Consider the following 20059-nt stretch of genomic DNA (forward strand, 5'->3'; position numbering starts at 1 on the left):
GGGCAGTCTGCCGAACTCTGGACACTGTACCCAGTAGTTGTTGTTGTTGTTGTTTTTCCCCCCGTTTTAGCAGCTACCAGCTATGAGTCTGCTCTTTATTGCAGGAGCGTTGTATAAGGGATTAAGGACAATCATGATCTTGGGAAATTATTGGCCTATAATTAACATCATGATTTCGTGCTGTGGAATTGTGTTCATATATAACCAAATAAGGGCCCTGATGGAGACGCCTGCCTGGTACCTTTATGCAATGTGGTATCATTTTAAGTTTGACACTTTCAAACCAGTTTCCAGGCTTTCTTCTCAGTTTGTCTCGTGTTTTTTCAACCGCCGAGCTAGAGCTCATACTCTTGTGCATGTTATCAATCTCCTTGAATGTTTTCTTCTCCATTTGTGTTATGTGGAAGAAGTCTCCTCCAAAACCAGAGAATGCTGACTGGCAGGGAATATGGAGAGGTTTAGGAGAAATCTTAGAAGCGTGGGGACCCGCAATGTCATGGCACTCCACTCTTGAACACCTGTGGGATCCCAGGAAACGAAGCCAGTATTTGAGTCAGGGATGGTGTGGCTCAGATAGATCGAAGGAGGTACGGCTTATTTGGGGCTTGGCTTGTGCTTACCGTGCTCTATGTAATACTATTCTGGAGAGAGAGAGTTTCCAAGCAGAGGTTGAAGCCAAAGGGGGAAATCTCCAAGTCAAATCTGATCAGTCACAGGAGACACCAGTAGCAGTGTCAGCTGCCCCTGTGGAAGGCAAGAAATGGAAGTGGGTGTCCACGCGTCTGGAATGGAAAAAAGAAGCAGCAGCTGCGGAGGAGGAGGTAGAGGAAGATCCCGGCCAGGGGGCCTCCTCAGAGCCACGAAAGGCAAAAGCAAAAACCAAGGGACACGGAGAGGCGAGTGATGAAGAGGAAGTCTCTATTTCTGTTTGCCGACCTCTGAAGATGACTGAAATCCAAGGCTCAAGGAAAGAGTTTACACGGCATCCGAACAAAACCCTTGTCACCTGGTTGCTTCGCTGTTGGGACGGCGGGGCCAGTAGCTTGTCTCTGGATGGTAACGAAGCCCGCCAACTAGGAGGCATTGCCAAAGACTCATCTATTGACAGAGGGATTAGTAGATGTTTGGATGGAGCCACCACCCTCTGGGAACGAATGTTAGTAGCCGTCAGGGAAAGGCATCCCGTCAGAGACAGTCTGAAGCCTGTGATGAAGAAGTGGGATACAGCTGAAAAAGGTATCCAGTATTTGAGGGAAATAGCTGTGGTGGGAATGGTGTATGACCCTAATTTTGCTCCTAACGATCCACGCCAAGGTCATGATCCGCAGAGAGTGAGAACAATGCCTGATATATGGCAGAAACTCACAAGAACAGCACCAGATCTACCCCCAACACACGCTTCCATTTCAGCCATCTCAGAATGAGCAAAGACTGGATGAAGTACAAGAACTTGTAGTGTGACACTTGAAGTGTCTCTATTGATTAATCGTGACGAGCCCGTAGAAGTATCAGAAACGTTTGATGAAGATCAGGATAAGCAAAGGGGCCTAATGAAAGAACTGATCAAGCTAAGGAAAATCCACTTAGTTAAAGGGGATGGACCCTTCTCCTCACCCGCATCATCAAAAATCTCAGCTACTGAAGGCAAATTCTTTCCTGCTCAAATGAGGAACATTGTAGGATTGCATTGCGTATTGCCTTGTGGCGTTACCTCAGTGACCACAGAGAAGACATGAGGAAGTGGCATGACCACACTACTCCTGTACTGCGAGCACGGGTGAGAGAATTACAGAACTAATCAACCAGCGGTGTAGTTGCTCCAGTTACCACAGGTAATGAATAGAGGGGCCCTGCCCTCAGTCAGGGAGGGTGAGGGATAACAGAGTTTATTGGACTGCGCGGATCCGATGGCATGGCACATCAGAACCACAGAAATATAAGGCTCTGGTGGATACCGGTGCACAGTCCACTCCAATGCCCTCGAGTCAGGAAGGACAGAATCAATCCGTATTTCTGGAGTGACTGGGGGCTCTCAAGAACTGACTGTGTTGGAGGCCGAAATAAGCCTCGCTGGTAAAGGCTGGCAAAAACACCCTATTGTGACTGGCCCAGGGGCTCCATGCACGCTGGGTATCGATTCCCTCAGAAGGGGGCATTTCAAGGATCCCAAGGGGTATCGATGGGCCTTTGGAATAGCTGCTGTAGATACAGACAACATTCAGCAGCTGTCTGTTTTGCCTGGCCTGACAGAAGATCCTTCTGTTGTGGGATTGCTGCGAGTAAAAGAGCAGCAGGTACCGATTGCCACAAAAGCAGTGCACAGACGGCAGCACTGCACCAACAGGGACTCCTTGCTCCCCATTCATAAGTTGATTTGTCAACTAGAGAGTCAAGAACTGATCAGCAGAACGCACTCGCCTTTTAACAGCCCCATATGGCCAGTGCGTAAAGCCAGTGGAGAACGGAGGGTGACAGTAGACTACTGTGGCCTGAATGAAGTTGCACCCCCACTGAGTGCTGCTGTGCCGGACATGTTAGAACTGCAATATGAACTGGAGTCAAAAGCAGCCAAGTGGTATGCCACCAGTGACATTGCTAATGCCTTCTTTTCCATTCCTCTGGCCACAGAATGCAGGCCGCAATTTGCCTTCAGCTGGAGGGGCGCTCAGTCTACTTGGAACCGTTTGCCCCAGGGGTGGAAACACAGCCCAACCATTTGCCATGGGTTAATCCAAACTGTACTGGAACAGACAGTGCTCCTCAGCGCCTGCAGTACATTGATGGCATTGTTGTGTGGGGCGATACAGCAGAGAACGCTTTTGAGAAAGGAGAGCAAATAACCCAGACCCTTCTGCAAGCTGGTTTTGCTATCAAGCGAAGCAAAGTGAAAAGACCTGCCCAGGAGAGTCGGTTCCTAGGTAGGAAGTGGCAAGATGGGCGCCCTCACATCCCAGCAGATGTGATGGACAAAAATCACTGCCGTGTCTCCGCCCATTAGTAAGAAGGAGACACAATCTTTTCCGGGTGTAGTGGGCTTTTGGAGAATGCGCGTTCCAAACTATAGCCTGTAGGAGAGTGGCTCAGGGAGCAAGGAGTTGTGAGCTTGAGTGCTATGTGCACAACCCAGGCTGTGAGACCTTGAAGCTGTCAAAGCAGGAAGACAAACTGAGGCTTCAGTTAAGATAAGGGGGTAGCTAGCCTGGGAGGAGATCAAGACAGTGGAATGCGAAGAACAGTGAAAAAAAACATGTGATGCTTAATGCTGTACCAATAGCTAGCAAGCAAGACGCGTGATTTCTGTGTGCTAACCAATTATAAGTTGCCGTGTGTACCCTGTATTTCTGTATAAGTATGAGCTGATTCGGGCAATAAAGGATTAGAGGAGTTTCCACCAGTACTTCTGTGAAGACGCGTGGATTCATTCAGGCCGCCTTCCTTGAAGTGGCGCCCGAACAGGGACCCGGGAAAGCCGCACAAGTTGCCACAGCGGTTCGACGTGGAGGCAGCGGGATGCTCGAGAGTTGCCACAGCGGTTTGACACGGAAGGCAACGAGAGCGGGGAAGGATGCAGCGGGTAAGCTCCATGCCGAGAAGGCGGCAGCTCAGAGCGTTGTGTGCTGGACACACGTCGAATTAGACCCGAGGTGGGGTGAGTGCCGTGTGCCGGGATGGGCGGCCACTCGGGTAGGAAGATTGCGCAGCTTCCTCCTCCGCCACTTGCTGCTAGCATGGATGTGGAATTTGCAGCAGCACTGACACTGCTTCTCAGTATCCTCGCTAAGCGAGGGGAGACAGTGAAGGACAAAGACCTAGCTAAGCTAGTAACGTGGGCTCCAGAACAGAGGTTCTTGAAGGCTCCTCCGCTCATTTTCGTAGTGGAAGAATAGTGTGAAATTGGGGACTGTATGTTTGACAGAGTCCTTCAGGGCAAGACGAAGCATGCTTCAGCCTCGGTTCTACCTGGCGAATCGTGATTAATACGCTTAAGACTATGAGGGTGGAGGCAAAAGTGGCTGCTGCTGCTACTCAACTTATAGCCACTCCTGCGGCAGTTCCAGCTTCAGCTACCACCAGCGTGTCCGCACAGGAGAGAGACCCTACCAGTGCTCTGAATGTGAGAAGAGCTTCAAAACCTCTTCCTACCTGATTGTCCACCAGCGAATCCACACAGGAGAGAGACCCTACCAGTGCTGTGAGTGTGGGAAGAGCTTTAGCAGCAGTTCTAAACTCAACTCCCACAAGCACATCCACAGAGGAGACAGTCCACAATCGTGCCCCGAGTTGGTGCGGAGCTTCACTTTCAGTTCCTGCCTCCTTAGCTACCCGCACACCCTCGCAGGAGACAGAGCCTGCGAGTGCCCCAGAGAGCGTACTCCTTCCCCTGACGGGTGGTGCGGTGCAGCCGGCAGGGAGCGCTCCCTGGAAACGAGATGTGTTCCAGCGTGTGTTAACCGGGAGCTACACTGTGAGCCCAGCAGGGAAGGGTGCGTGTGGCTGAGAGCAGGGAAATACAAACCCCGTCCGTGTTTGGGTACCCGACCTCGGTTGCAGGACAGCTCCAACCCCTCCTGTTCGCTTCCTTACTCTGGTTATCACTGATGGAAACTACCTTTTGGAGAATTGCTGTTTGGTGGCATCTCACTGCTGCTACCAAGTCAAGTTACAACAGCTGTAACACAGGGTGCTGGTCACTTTGTAAGAGCCATCTCTTAAGAGCACCGGAGAAGGTTTTCAAACAGTTGGGAGTCAGGAAGCAGGGCCGAAGTCCAGCTCATCTGAGCAGCTTTTCTTCCTGAGTTTAGGTGGAAAGGCAGGTGAACGGACACTGGCGACCAGATCAGGCCACATGGGGGAGCTACAGAAATGCTGTCTACCATTCTGATGGGAGCTATCAAAACTCAGTTGGAGCTGAAGCTGGGCAGCAGTGTGGGAGACAATGGAAGGGCTTCTTCGTGTGACCAGCAAAAGGAGGACCGTGAATGACTTCGCTTCATTACTGGATGAGGTTGATCACCTCATAAATCGGGACATAGAACAAGCAGAGTCACACAGTGCACTATTTTTTCACGTCTGTCTTGAACACTGGAGATGGGTGGTGGGACACCTGGAGCTCTGGGCTCAGGCCCACGACTGCACTGATGATAAACTCCCAGTGGGCTGTGGACGTGGGTGGGATTTGCTGCTCCAGTTGCATGTGTGTAAATCTATGGCCCATGGGGTTTATCCAGGGATCGTGGGAATTGCAAGATGTCCCAGTTGACTGGAAGCTGGCAAACAGCTGAGTTTCCAGGCAGGACAAGAAGGAAGACCTTGTCAATTCCAGGCCTGCCAGTCTCCCTTTGGTGCCTGGCGAAATCACAGAGGAGGTCATTGTGAGAGTTACTGAAAAACGCTTCAAAGACAGCACAGTCATTGCTGTCAGTACAGGTTAGGGCTGACTTTCTGGAAAGGAGGTTTGAGGAGAAGGACCTGGATAATCCTGGGGTGCATTAAATGAGTGTGACCATCAGACTGAGGAAGGTGATCCTCCCCTTCTGCTCTGCCCTGGTGAGGCCACATCTGGACCACTGTGTTCAGTTCTGGGCTCCTCAGCACATGACAGGCAGGGAACTGCCGGAGAGAGACTAACAGGGGTCTGCAGAGGTGATTGAGGCCGGGAGGAACCCCGTTGCGAGGAAGAAGACCAACAGGGTTGGGGGAATCAGACATTTCCTGGAGTGGTGAGCATGGGGTGCCCTGATACACTGTGAGATGAGGTCAGTGTGGTCATAGCCATCAGCACACCCTCCACTGCCCCATTCATTGCTCACCTTCTGTACTGCGCAAGGAGTAGAAGGGCCACAGTGCCAGGCAGATGAGCCCCAACACCGAGACCTCCCCGCCCATCAGCAGCTTTGTCTGAGTTTCAGCTGGGATTGAACTGTTTTCTTCAGTGTGTCTGGCATGATGTTATGTTTTGGTTCCAGGGGGAAAACAATGTTGCTAACACACTGATGTTTGTAGGTGCTGCTCAGCAGTGCTGTCCAGAGCCAAGGCCATTTGCAGCAAAGGAGCCATGCAGCTGGGAGGGTAGAAAACTAGGGCAGCTGACTGAAAGTGGCCAAAGGGATATTCCGTGGCATATGAGATCAAGCAGGAGAAGTTCTGAAGGGGGTGGGAGTTCATTTTGCTCAGTCCCGCTGCTTGGGGGCTAGCTGGGCGTTGTTCTGGGAGTAGTGAGCAATTGCTTGTGCATCGCTTGTTTTATACATTTGTTGTAATTATTATCCTTTTCTCTGTCTTAGTAAATAGTTTTGTCTCAACCCTCCAGTTCGACTTTGTTTTGTTTGTTATTGTTTCCCCCATCACACTGGGAATAGGGGAGAGTGAGCAAACAGCTGTGTGGTGCTGATCCACCTGCCAGGTTAAACCACCTCAGGAGGGTCCCTTGGGAGTCATTCCTGAAGGGTAAAGGTGTCCAGGAAGGCTGGACACATCTCCAGAAGGAATTCTTAAAGGTTCAGGAAGGGGCCATGCCAGTGCACCACAGGATGAGCCAGTGGAGAAGGAGAGCGTTTTGGCTGATGAGGGAACTTTTGCCGAGACTCTGGGAGAAAAAGAGAGTTTATGTCCCGAGGAAGAAGGGAAGGGCAACTCAGAGCATGGGATCAGGCTTCGCCAGCATGGGTTCATGAAAGGCAGGTCCTGCTTGACCAACCTGATCTCCTGCTGTGATCGAGTGACCTGCCTGGTGGATTATGGAAAGGCTGTTGTCATTGCCTTCCTTGACTTCAGCAAAGCCTTTGACAATGTCTCCCACTGTATTCCCTTGGAGAAGCTGGCATCCCGTGGATTGCACGGGTACACTCTTTGCTGGGTAAAGAACTGTCTGAATGGCCAGGCCCAGAGAGTGGTGGTGAAAGGAGATAAATGCAGCTGGTGACCGGTCACCACTGGTGTGCCTCAGGGGTCAGTATTGGGTCCTGCCCTGTTTAATGTCTCTATTGACGATCTGGATGAGGGCATCGGGTGCATCATCAGAAAGTTTACAGATGACACCAAGTTAGGGGCAAGTGTCAATCTGCCTGAGGGTAGGAAGGCCCTGCAGAGGGACCTGGACAGACTGTCCAATGGGCTGGGGCCATCGGGCTGAAGTTCACAAAGACCAAGTGCCAGGTCCTGCACTCTGGACACAACAACCCGAGGCATCGCTACAGGCTGGGGGCAGAGAGGCTGGAAAGCTGAGCAGAGGAAACAAACCTGGGGGTTTGTCAATGGTTTGCGGGCTGGTTTGGCCCGGTTTGGTGCTTGCGGACCCAGGCCCCGGGAAAAGGGAAAGGGAGATATGGAAAAGGGGAGGGAGAACGCCTTACTCTCAAGCTGAGGCAGACGAGACATCAAGCCAGGCCAAGCAGAAGAGAAAGAAGGGAACGTCTCATGATGTGCAAACAGTTTTATCTTTACGTCTGAACAGCAAATGGAAACAGAATAACACAAAGTCCGCTGGGGTATGTAGAATGTAGTTCTTCCCTTCTGAGAAGAGGACACTCAGATCTATCCACGGTCCATGGAACTGGAGCATTAACTCTTTAACTCCCGGTGTGCCCAGGAGGACAAAAGGCCTATGGCATCCTGGCTTGTATCAGCAATAGCGCAGCCAGCAGGAGCAGGAGGTGATCGTCCCTCTGTACTCAGCACTGCTGAGGCCGCACCTCAAGTGCTGTGTTCAGTGTTGGGCCGCTCACAACAGTAAGGATGCTGAGGGCCTGGAATGGGTCCAGAGAAGGGCAATGGAGCCGTGAGGTCTGTAGTGTAAATCTTATGGAGAGCAGCTGAGGGAACGGGAAGTGTTGCGTGTGGAGAAGAAGAGAATGAGGGGAGACCTCGTTGCTGTCTGCAACTCCCTGAAAGGAAGTTGTGGTGAGGTGGGATTTGGCCTCTTCCCTTGGGAGATAAGAAGTGGTGAAGTCACCGTGTCTGGAGATGTTTAAGGAAAGGATAGATGTAGTATTTGGTGATGTGTTTTGGTGGGTGATTGCCCTAGACCGTAGAGCATCTTTTCCAACATTAATGATTCTACGAACTCCATTGCCTCACCTTGCTGGGCTGTCCTTCCAACAAATGTCAGCATTCCAATCGTGAGAGCTGTCCCACCAGACACGTCAGAGAAGAAAAGGCAGCCGAGGTGCAGGTATCTCTAGAGGAGATCCCTGCTTGTTCCAAGCTGCAGGGTGAGGCCTGAAGTGGAGCTCTGCTTTTGGGAGTCACCAGGGACCAGGGTGCCTCCTCGCTGTTGTCTATGGTTGCAGTAGTATTGTTAAACCACCCATCTACCTCTGTCCAATACCACAAGGCCTTTTAACTGCTTTTTGCAGCTCAGCTACCTGTTGTAAGAGATGATCCACCTTGTGCAGCTACTTGCCTTATCATTAGGAGGAGGTTCGAGGCAGTGGGTGGAATGGACTGCCTGAACCAAAATCTCCTCTTTTTACCAGTTCTGTCTGTGTGTATGCAGACATGTCTGGGCATTTCCCTGGATGTCTCTCCACAAGTGAGAGATGGGATGTCACTCCTTCAAGTGTCTCTCCACAACTACCCTATGGCCATCCCATAGCCTCTTCTTTGTCACTCAATCAAACCCCATCTCCCCCCATATTATCTCCATGGTTCCCAACGGTCACCTCATGGTAACTCAGTGGTCACCTTGTGATCCCTTGCACTTCGGAGCCCCAGCTGCTCCTGCTTACCTGCGAGAGCACTGAGACTATGGTGTGAGCCTTGGGCCTGACCATGGCCATGGCCGGCATCGTCACAGGCACCGTCCTCATTGCCAAGGTCATGCAGATGAATGGTGCCCGTAGCCAGAGGAGCCCGCTGTGATGAGGAGGCAGCATCCCATGTGCCCCACGTCCCCATCCTGACCCACACATCCCCTTCTGTGGGACCTGTCCTTGGGGTGCTTGGTCAGAGGAAAGGTGCTTGGGGACAGCCCGACCCCAGTGCTGACCCGTGCCACTGTGGCATTTGTGGCCCTGCGCTTGGAGGTCTGGGAGGTCCATGAGGGCAACCAGAAGTGACCACAGGGTGATCAAAAGGGACCACGGGGAGAACGTGAAGTGATCACAGTGGGACCTCAGGATGGGGGAACGTGGGGTCAGAATGGGGGGACATAGAGGTGATTATGGAGGTATCTTGGGATAACCACAGTGCGACCATTGTGTGACCATGAAGTTACTATGAAGGAACTATGGGGAAAACGTGGGGTGACCCTGAAAGGACTATGAGCAGAATATTGGGTGACCATGAATTGACCATGCGGTGACATATGGATGACCATGGAGTGACCACAGATGAAGAAGGATGGGAAGAGCCTGGAGAGTGGTACAGGAAGCAACTGAGCGTATCCCTCAGACAACTGGCAGGGAGCAGAGAGCAGTGGGGCTGGGCGGTATCACATGTCTCCAGACAGAGCTCTGCCCCACAGGGCTCCCTCTGACACTTGCCCCCCATCAAATACAGGGGAGGGGAGAGAAACGCAATGCAATGAAATGCAGTGCAATGCAACACAGTGCGATGCAACGCAATGCAATGAGATGTTATGGTGTGAGTGGAGGTGAGTGGAGTGGAGACGGGTTGAATGAAAGGGAATGGAATGAAGTGAAATGAAGTGGAATCGAATGGATTGAAGTGGAATAGAAAGGAATGGAGGGGGAGGGAAGGGATGGGATGGGGGAGGAGTGATTCCTGAGGCGCTGCAATGGGCTGCCCAGAGAGGTGGTGGAGTCACCGACCCTGCTGGTGTTCAAAGAGCGTTTGGATGTTGTGTTAAGGGACGTGGTTTAGCAGGAACCATTGATGAAGGGCGAATGGTTGGGCTGGATGATCCTGGGGGTCTTTTCCAACCTTAGCGATTCTATGATTCTATGGTTCTATGATTCTATGATTCCATGATTCTATGGTTCTATGGTTCTATGATTCTATGATTCCATGATTCTATGGTTCTATGGTTCTATGATTCTATGATTCTATGATTCCATGATTCTATGGTTCTATGGTTCTATGATTCTATGATTCCATGATTCTATGATTCTATGGTTCTATGGTTCTATGGTTCTATGATTCTATGATTCCATGATTCTATGATTCTATGGTTCTATGGTTCTATGATTCTATGATTCTATGATTCCATGATTCTATGATTCTATGATTCTATGATTCCATGATTCCATGATTCTATGGTTCTATGGTTCTATGATTCCATGATTCTATGATTCCATGATTCTATGATCCTATGATCCTATGATTCTATGATTCTATGATCAGCTGAGCCCAGTCTGCAGTGTTTTCCCCATTCAGCTCCACTCCTGCACCTGCCTCAGAGCCAGAGAGTGGGGTAATAAAGGGGTGACCACGGCGTGAGTATGGCGAAGCCATGGGGTAACCCCTGGATGACCATGGCAATGTCATGGAGGGACCACGGGGCCATCCGTGGGGCTCAGGCATTGCGTGGAGCCCTGTGAGCGACACGGCTGTTCCCAGGCAGAGCAGCAGCACCGAGCATTCCTCGGAGAAGACAGACAGACAGATGCCACGCAGCATAGCACTGTGATGGCAGGGCTGATTGAGGTACCCGCAATGGAGATCTGCAGATACTGCGTGTATCTGCCTGGAGATGGGTGATGCCGCCCAGCCCAGGCACTCACTGCTCCAGAGCAGCGGCGCGGGCGGCCCGCACCCTTCGTCCTCCTCTGGCAGCAGCCATGGGGAGCGGCCATGTCCTGGTGGCTGGGGCCGTGCTGGTGGCACTGGTGGCACTGGGAGCACGACTGACCACTGGCACACGGCCCTCAGGTGAGCTCGGAGTCATGGTGTGGGGATGGCACTGGGAGGGCAGGGGATGGAAGGGCGAAAGGAAGGAAGGAAGAGCAAGGAAGGAAGGGGGGGAAGGAAGCAGAGAGGGAGGATGGAAGGAGTTAAGGAAGAAAGGAAGGGAGAAAAGAGGGAGGGAAGGCAGGAAAGGAGGAGGGAAGGAACAAAACATAACTAAAAATGAGATATTGGCAGTGGGCCTGGTGCACTGTAGAAAATTTGAGGTGAAAAGGGCAATAAATGGTGCAGAGGAGCCATCGTGGGGTGAGTACCAATGTGTTAATATATGTATAACCAAAATAAGACTGCATAACCAGACGCCCATAGGCACCAATGCAGCTCTTTAGCCACGCCCCCTAATCGCCTTATTGGTTAAACCACGCCCCCGCCCTTGGCCACGCCCCCAAACATTCCTGACCACGCCCCTATCGCTTGAGCCACGCCCCACCATTCGCCTGCCCTAATCCAGCCACGCCCGTTTCCTCTAACCACGCCCCTTTCGTGCCGTGGCCCCGCCCCCTTTTCGTCCTGGCCCCGCCCCCCTTCGCTCTTTGCCCGCCCCGCGCCCGGTGCCGCTCCCGCACCCACGGAACGGACCCGCACCGCGGTCCCTCGGATCCGGACCCAGTTCCGGCCCCCGGACTCACGGGCCCGCTGCCACACCCGGACCCGCACCGCGGGCCCATGGACCCGGACCCGCGTCCCGGAGCCCCGCAGTCGGAACCGGAACCGCGCTCCGGACTCGCGGAACCAGACCCGAACCCCGGCCCGAAGCCGCGGCTCGGAGCTGCGGGCGCGGGCCCCGGATCCGTGGAAGCGGACTCCGAGCCGAATCGCGGTCCCGAGGACCCGGACCCGGACCCGGATCAGCGGCCCGGCCCCGCGGAAGCGGTTCCGGCCCCGGCGCCCGCCCCGTGCCGTTGGTTCCTGGAGGGCCGCTGCCGTTTCGGGCCGCGCTGCCGCCATCCGCACCCGGGGCAGAGTCCGAGCGCCGTCCCGGAACCGAAACCGGAACCGAACCGGGAGGAACCGGGAGCGGCGGGGAAGAAGCCGCCGCTGCGCCGCGCCGCCGCCGTCGTCAGCCGCCTCCGCTGGGACCCACGAGTGGACCCCGAGGCCGCCACCGTGGAGTACCGCGACCGCTTCGTGGGCGTCGTGGAGCGGCCGCTGCCGGAGTTCTTCACGGGGCCGCTGTGCGACGCGGGGCCCGCGGACCTGGCGGTGCCCGAACACCGCATCGTGCGCATCCGTTACCGTGGGTGCTGCGTGTGGGACCGGGAGAACCGCATCGATCGCGTGTTCGGGTCGGGGGGGGGGATGGGGACCATGCGGGAGGTGCTGGAGGAGCTGGGGGAGGGCTGTGGGGAGTGAGTGGAGGGGGTGGGACGAACCCGCAGAGCGCCGTCGGGGGCCCTTCTGTACCCTGAAGGTGACGGTGAGGTCCCCTCCGCACTGGGGATGTGGGCATGCGGACACCTGGAGCCCTTGGCTGCTGTGACGTGGGCACGAGGGTCCCTTGTGTACCTCGCAGAAGGTGACACGGAGGTCCCTGTGCCCGTGGGGACGTGGATCCCAAGTGAGGTGGCACTGTGGATGTGGCTACAAGGACATGGGGGGCGCTTCTGTACCCCAAAAATGGCACCAAAATCCCCTTGGCACTGGGACGAGGACTACGTGGGGGTGTGGACATTGGGTCATCTTGGCCGTGGGGTCATGGAGATGGGGGATGTGGACATGAGGGGCCCTTCTGTACCCTAAACCTGCCACCTCCATTTAGCACTGGGACAACACTATGGGAATGTGAAGGCCTCACCCCATTCTGTAGACCCGTGGTGACAGTGAGATCCGTGGTGACAGTGAGATCCAGAGAAGTGACAATGATGTCCCTTTGGCATCAGGGATGTGGACATAGGGGGCCCTTCTAATGCACCGAAAGTGACACTGGGGACCCCTCAGCACTGAGGATAGGGGCACCTGGACAAGGCCTCCGGGGTCCTTTTGTCAGAGGGATGAGGATGCATGGGGCATCCTTTCTGTACCCCGAAGAGAGTGACAGTGAGGTCTCCTTGCCTCCGGGGAACAACAATATGGGGACATAACACCTGGACCCATTCTGTCCCCCAGTGGTGACACAGAGGTCCCCTTGGCACTGGGGCCGTGGACACATAGGTCCCCTGGCTGTAGGGATGTGGGGGTCCCTTCTGTACCCCAAAGGTGATGCCGAAGCCCCCTGAGCACTGGGACAACACTATAGAAACATGGACACAGGGTCCCCTCTGTCCTTGGGGGTACATTCAGTACCCAAGAAATGGCCCCCCAAACCCTTTGGTGCTGGGGACGAAGACATGAATACATGGACACTGGGTCCTCTTGGCCATGGGGTTATGGACATGGGGGTCCCTTCTGTATCCCAACATCCAGCACTGAAGAGGACCCCTCACCAAAGCAATAGTGAATAGGTGATCCCAGCGTCGCATGGGATTTTGTTTCCTCATTGTTCTGTCCCAAATAAAGGGAGAATCGGTTAAAAAGCGTCTGTGTGGGTGGGGGCAGTGTGGGGAGCGGGGCCTCCTTCCAGGAGGGAAAGGTAAAGCAATGGGAGAAGTGCTGAATATGGCAAAGTCGGTGTATGGTGGGAGAAGTGGGGTGCAATTAAGGGCAGGAAATGTGGACGGAATAGAAGAAAAGCAGAGAAGAGGATCTAATAGAGAAGATGTGATGGCACAAAGATGACTTTCCTAAATAGGATCAGTTCCTGCAGATTTATTGGGGTGAGACTTCTTGTCCTCCCCATGTGCACGGTGAGCAGAACTGCAGAAGGTGCAGTGCCCGGAACCTGGCTGCACCCAATCCAACAGCTCAGGGGTAACTCAAAGAGAAGAGCACATCGGAGCAAAGCTTACAGACATCCCCTTGGCAAATGCCAGCTCTTTGTGTAGATGGAGATCTCAGCAGGAGAAATAAAGGGGAAAAAAACGCACTCCGATCCAAACTTGTTCTTGTTGTTTGACAGCCGTGGGCACTGACAAAGCAGGAGACTGCTCCTCATTGACCAACCTCATATGAACAGGAAAGGAGAAAGCGAGGAACGAAGAGATGTTAGGCACAGGTGGATAAGGTGGGTGGATGGAGAACCTCTCCCATAGCACTGACCCACGGCGGTCCCTGCAGAGGCTGAGCTCTGAGCTCCCAAACTCGGCGGTTCGGAGCTGGCTGTGCACTCTGCGCGCTGCCATACAGATCCAGAACCATTGGCTGTGAGAAGGCAGAGTTCAGGATCCTTAGGAGCTCCCAAACCCGTATTTGGGGAGAGCAGACTGCAGCCTCCTCGTGGATCTACCTGGACCTGTGTGTTAATGGCCAGGAGGAAGGAGGGGCCCAAAGGAGCAGGTTGGTGCTCGAGGAGCTGCTCAGAGCTCAAAAACCCAACGGAATTGGTCAAAAATGGCCACGATTGGGGACAAGGAGCTCCTGGCCAAGCCCCAGCACAGAAAGGAAGCGCACCGAGGCCCCGCGGGGACAGGGAAGATGGGGAGCACATGGAGACTGTGTCAGACGTGCAGAGATAACGTCAGCAGAGCCAGAGCTCAGCTGGAATTGAACCTGGGCGGGGGTAGCAAAGACTTCTGTTTGTACATAGGGGGCAAAAGAAGGGCTGAGGGAAACATGGATGTCTTGCTGACATGGGACACGAAAGAGGCTGAGGTACCAAACGCCTTCATCAGCTCGGTGGTAAGCAGCAAGGCTGCCCTTCGGGAATCATAGGATCATAGAATCCCAGAGCCTGGGAGAGCTGGAGGAGAAGGGAAGGGTGCAGCAAAGGATGTGCTCCCATGGCTGAACAGCACTGGGTCACGCAGAGGGCCCTGAGGAGATGCAGCCGTGGATGCTGGGAGCTGGCACCCTCACAGCGAGGCCTTCATCATCCCTGAGCGGTGTTACTGGGAGACGGTCCTGGAAGCTGCAAACGTCACCCCGAGCTCCACGAAGGGCCCAGGGAGCAAAGGGCTTCACCGTGGGGCCTGCCAAGGCACTGGAGCAGCTCATCCCAGGCACCATTCTCAGGCACATGAAGGGGGAGGAAACCATCAGCACAGATTCAGCGAGGACAGGCGATGTCTGACTTGGGGAACCCTTCTGACAATGCACGCGGCAGCCTGATGGGTGAGAGCAGAGCAGTGGATACCCACCACGGGGCCCCATCCAGGCCCTGAGCTGCTGAACGGGACGCGATTCCCCCCACCCCAAATCAGACACCATGCAGGCTGAGCTGCAAACCAGCAATCCACAGTGCTGGGGTTTATTTGACTTGAAGGGCATCACACGAAGAGCGCAAAGAAATTTGGCAGAAAACAACTCCCCTTCTGCTCCAACTTGTTCTTGGCTGTCAGGTGGGTTGTGGGGGGCTGAGCTTCGGTTGAAGGATGCCCAGTTTGCTGCTGTAACTCCGGTCAGATTTGATATATGAACGATCACAATGATGTACCCAGTTAGCAAGAAGCTATGGTGCTGTGCCTCGTGTTACATTCAGATAGGGCTTGGAAAGAAAGAGAGGAGGAGAAAGAGAGAGGAGAGAGATGAAGATGCACTCACTGCCCTTGTACCCAGCGACGTCACGGCTGTTCCTCCAGTTGTGGGGCGCCTCCTATGTTCCTATGCACCTTTGCTTTCCTGTGTTCCTCAGCTGCCACATGTGGTGGAGCTGAGTCCTTGTTCTGAACGTCCCAGCAATCAGCCTGGGGTCTCAGGTCGGCGTCTGAGGACTGAAGGAAATGGCTGCCTCACCTTCACAAATCCACCTGCTTCACCCACTCCGCATCCCATTACTGTTCGGGTCTCTTTTGCACTTCTACGGACTGTTTGGAACACTCTTTTCTGCTCGGCCTCTTCCAGAGCCTCTGCCCGTCCCCTGAGCCCGGAACCCGGCGCTCTCCTCCCTGTGTGTCTGCAATGGTATCTTCTCCAAAACGATGCACAGCGCTCTGCCCAGAGGTCCACCTCTGCTCACGAGGTGGACATTTCAATGGGTCATCCCCAGGAAATAACGCACAGAGTGGAGCAGAGGAGCACACACTGCGTCAGCCCGAGGAGATGCAGGAGTCGAGCAAACGGAGATACACACACCCACAGACTCCAAACACGTGCATGCAAGGCTGGCTACTGCAGCACAGCACTCAGATGGAAGGTTCAATTCCTGTGGGGGTGAGAAGAGATGGTGTCACGTGGGGCCACATCCCCATCCTGACTCACCACCCTGAGGGTTCAGGAGGGAGGGCTGGGCCCAATATTGCCCCGGACGCGGGTCCAATGGGGGAGTGCAGGGAAGTGGGATCGCTCCAACCGCAGGGACCCCTCCTGAGCCCCAGTTCCACACTGTACTTGTGGCCGAGCTGCTGGATTCTCCGTCGTGGCCTGCAAGGGAGGGAGAGCAGTGAGCCCTGGCTCTGTGCTCGCTGTGGGGCATGGAACATCATGCCACCACTAGCACTATTACCCCAAAGCAACGAGGGGCCCCAGAGTGCCCTGACCCCAAGCACTGGCAGGGGACAGTTCTGCCCTTGGCACTCACCTGGCGCTGCTTCATAACACTTCTTCTCCTTCCCTGCAGACAGAAAGAAGTGTCAGCATTGGGCTCATGTCTGACCATGGGCATTCCCAAGGGGGTTCAGGCCCCACCTGCAGTTCCTGCTATCTCCCCCCAGCTCTCTGCTTTTACCTGACTTGCTCTTCCACACCACCAAACCAACAACAGCAGCGATGACAGCCACGATGGCGACGACCGCCCCGGCCACAATGGGGATTAGGTTGGGCTGCGGCTCTGGGGGAGAGCACCGTTGTCAGGAAAGGAAGGGGCGGCCTCCGAATCCCAACCCCATGTGCCCCACGCTGCCAGCTTACCCCATGGGAAGAGGCCAGGCTGGGGCAGGCTGGCGTGCTCCACGCGGCACCGGTACTTGTCCCCATCCTCCGGCAGCACATCAATGGCAGCCGAGGCGTGGTAGGTGCCATCGCTGTTGGGCACGACGCCCCCCCAGTGGGTCTCCTGGTCCCGGACCATGCCGTCCTTCATCCAGCTGATGCTGATGGGCCACGGGTAGAAGCCGTGAGCGTGGCAGGACAAGGTCAGGATCCCGTCGGCCTCCTTCCCCCACACTCGCACCTCGGGCTGCACTGCAGGTGGGTGATGTTGTGGGCCGGGCTGAGCACCCCACACTGAGCCCCTGCCCCACACCCAGCCCAGCCCCAAGTCCCCCTCCCATCCTCACCTCTCCTTTTCAGTGCCGCCTTCCCATGCTCCAGGTATCTCCTCAATTTCTGAACACAGACAGTCCCCAGCTCATGCTTCCATCTCTCAGCATACGTCCCTTCCTCCTCCCATCTCCTCTTGGTGATTTCTGCCACCGGGTCTGCCGCGGTGAACGTCATCGTGTCCATATCAAAGGCAATGTGGTCCCGCCCATCAAATGCATACTGATCATACCCTCGGATGCTGCCGTCCTCCAGGATGTCACAGCCAAACATCATCTGCAGTGTGTGAGACCCTGAGGCACAGCCAGGGTGAGAGGTGAGGGGCTCCTTGGGCTGTGGGGCACCGTGAGTGCCATGGGGCTGGGGTGGGGTGGGTGGGCGCAGGAGCAGGGCAGCCCAGGGACAGTGCCACCACACATGGACGGCCCAGCCCAGCTGGGCGTGGGGCACAGCCAGACCTCAGTGGGGCTGGCGGACACCCTCGGCACACAGAGCTCCTGTCCCAGACGCATCGCGCTGCAGCTTCCCCCACACTCACCTCCACTTTTGTTGTACTGTTCCGGCAGCCTGCCCAGGAACCCGCAGAAATCCAGCTCGCCGTCCCGGGCCTTCTGGGTCTCCGTGTCCCAGTGCTCCTGGTCCTCCTGCGGCAGCTTCTCCACGATGGGCTGTGCACTCCTGCTCTTACTGTCGTACTTACCAAACAGGTCGCCGTCCACATACCCGACGATCACGAACTGCGGCATCCCGGGAACGGGATCCGTCATCCCGGTCAGGAAGTAGCGCAGGGAGTGCGACCCTGCGGGGACAGACGGCGTCGGAGCGGTGAGCCGCGGGTGGGGGTCCCGCGGACGCAGCCCCGGCGTCGGGGAGCGAGGAGCCGCGGGTCCCGGTGCCGGGGGCAGCCCGGTCCTGCAGTACTCACAGCACGCCGCCATGCCCAGGGCTCCAAGCAGCAGCCCCAGCACCACCTGGCTCGGACCCATCGCACCGTTACGCTCCGCGGATACCCCAGGAACCGCTTCGCGTCCTTATTGGTGCCTCCCCCTCTACCCGCCAATGGAGTCCGTGAGCGCGGGCGACGTCACCGGGCGCCAGGCAGATCTCGCTCGCGAGGGTTGTCAAAAGTGACAGCGAAAGCTCGGAGGACGGGAGGGGACGAGGGTTCCGTGGGGCGACCCCGGAAAGAAGGGAAGGAGCCGTCCGCCAGAGCGCGGTCGAGGGCCACGATGGGAGCACCACCGGTGTGGGGGGCACGGAACGCTCCTCCCAGCAAGGATAGGTTGGGTGCAGAGAGGCACCGAGACCCCAAGGGTGGGAGGGATCACCATTGATCCCCACCCAACAGGGAATGATCCCGAGGGCAGCGGCTACGAGCAGCACCTCAGCTCTGTGGGTTGTTCTGCCCAGACAGGAGGAGACCGAGGGGAGGCTCCGTGGTACCTCACAGCCCCCTCATGGTGGCCCGCAGGCTTCTCTTGGTAGCCAAGAAGGTACTACAGCGACACGGAGGACCCTCTGGGCAGCCATCCGTTCCCTCCCACACAGTGAGAACACCCCGCCCTGTGTGCAGGCCTTGGCTTCTCTCATGCTTGTTATCTCTGCTTTTCTTCTGCTGAGGCTCTCTTATCGTAACACAGCAGCCTTACAGCATCCTTCCCAGCCCATAATAATACCCACACTATTCGCAACCTTTAAAAAGTGCAAGTGAGAATTAATCCCAGCATTCAGCAACTCCATTTCCAAAGCATGCCACTCACATCTGTGGTATTTCTACCTTTTCACACCAGCTGTTTCTAAGGACAAGTTGCAGAATACAGACATGGTGCTCCGCTTCTTCAGGCCAGGTCCCCCTTTTCCATATCCAATGCAGAAACACAGCCTTGGAAAGCCATCTGCACCCAATCAGTAGGCATTTCCGAGTGTCGTATGCTGCCAGGTTCCCATTGCCTGGCTCCTGTGGCCAGAGAGTATTTGCATTTATAATCCAGCCTCCTAAGAAATGAGCTGTGTTGCTCTGTGAGAATCCTCGGGGCTTTGGAAGCAGTGCCCACTTCCCAAGCGTGTCTGCAATCACAGCGGAAGGCTCAGAAGTAATTAAACGATAACGACAATCAGTGGTTGGAGAGAGTGACGAAAGCCAAACGGATGGTTTGTTGAGGAAAGGGGCGCGGGCAGAACCTACATATGCTGCATTCTCTCGACTGGGGGGCCCTTCTTTTATCCTCTTCTTCTGCCAATGCGGAATTGCGGGGCACTTTGGTACTGTGGGAATGGGATGCTGTTTCTGCAGTACAACCAACAGCATAAATATTTTACTCATAGTTCTTTCCAGAGGGGTCTTTTCCCTTCACCAGGGCTCTCTGACAGTCTGTGCACGCTCAGCAAAAAGGTGCAGTAATTGATGGTCACCGAGATGAGGTGGATGGGGTCATTTATTGGTACAGAGACTGCAGCTCTGCTCTGTGCAGCCGTCTGGAATAGCTCTGAGCCTGGAGGTACAGACAGGTTGCACATCCCACTCCCAAACACTGTGACAGGGATATCAATGGGCTCGTTATGTTGGAAGACTGCTAATTGCTGGTGCTGGACAGACAAGCCCTGAGTGATAGGGAATTGATGGAGGAGAAGCAAAACAATGAGCAGTATCCATGTTCAGATAGCAACGACTTGTGCACAGCAGGTATGGATGCGTTCAGCTTAGCGACAGGAAGATTTGTGAACCTGAAGCACTCAGCCAATGAGGAACCATGGGAGGAAGAAATCAACATTGGGTAACAGGGCATAAAAGATGTAACACTGCTTTCTGTGTGTGCTGCTGCATGCGGGACAGCCGACATTGCAGTGGGACTAAAACCTGCTTTGATCAGAGATACCATCCTGATACATTGCTTGGGTATCACCAACGGGTGCAGGTTCTCATTTTCAGCTGATGGCTCATAGCCAAGCTTGGCTGTGTGGG

General features: G+C 55.0%; 2 protein-coding genes across 6 annotated transcripts in view; one reads left to right on the forward strand and one right to left on the reverse strand.

The window, feature by feature from the left end:
- Positions 1-20059, reverse strand: part of LOC121106918 (class I histocompatibility antigen, F10 alpha chain-like) — a 58142-nt gene that overhangs the window by 33782 nt on the left and 4301 nt on the right. For 2 of the 5 annotated variants that reach the window (XM_046901521.1, XM_046901519.1), the window contains 6 exons: positions 17636-17896; positions 17115-17390; positions 16747-17019; positions 16565-16666; positions 16418-16450; positions 15115-16260 (listed from right to left, as the gene is read on the reverse strand). The exons of 1 other annotated variant lie outside the window; for it this stretch is intronic. In XM_046901521.1, the coding sequence (XP_046757477.1) occupies positions 16067-16260; positions 16418-16450; positions 16565-16666; positions 16747-17019; positions 17115-17390; positions 17636-17864 (1107 nt within the window). In that variant the 5' untranslated portion in view covers positions 17865-17896 and the 3' untranslated portion in view covers positions 15115-16066. Of the gene's footprint in view, positions 1-15114; positions 16261-16417; positions 16451-16564; positions 16667-16746; positions 17020-17114; positions 17391-17635; positions 17897-18022; positions 18102-20059 lie in introns of those variants that run through there. 2 more of the 5 variants (XM_046901522.1, XM_046901520.1) reach the window with 2 other exon arrangements.
- On the forward strand, positions 11402-13834 carry LOC121106439 (leukocyte receptor cluster member 9-like). Its single transcript, XM_040648851.2, has one exon. The coding sequence runs from the start codon at positions 11533-11535 to the stop codon at positions 12217-12219; it is 687 nt and encodes a 228-aa protein (XP_040504785.1). The 5' UTR covers positions 11402-11532; the 3' UTR covers positions 12220-13834.

The sequence above is a fragment of the Gallus gallus genome, chromosome 16 (genome assembly GCF_016699485.2).
Source record: "Gallus gallus isolate bGalGal1 chromosome 16, bGalGal1.mat.broiler.GRCg7b, whole genome shotgun sequence".
NCBI lineage: Eukaryota > Metazoa > Chordata > Aves > Galliformes > Phasianidae > Gallus > Gallus gallus.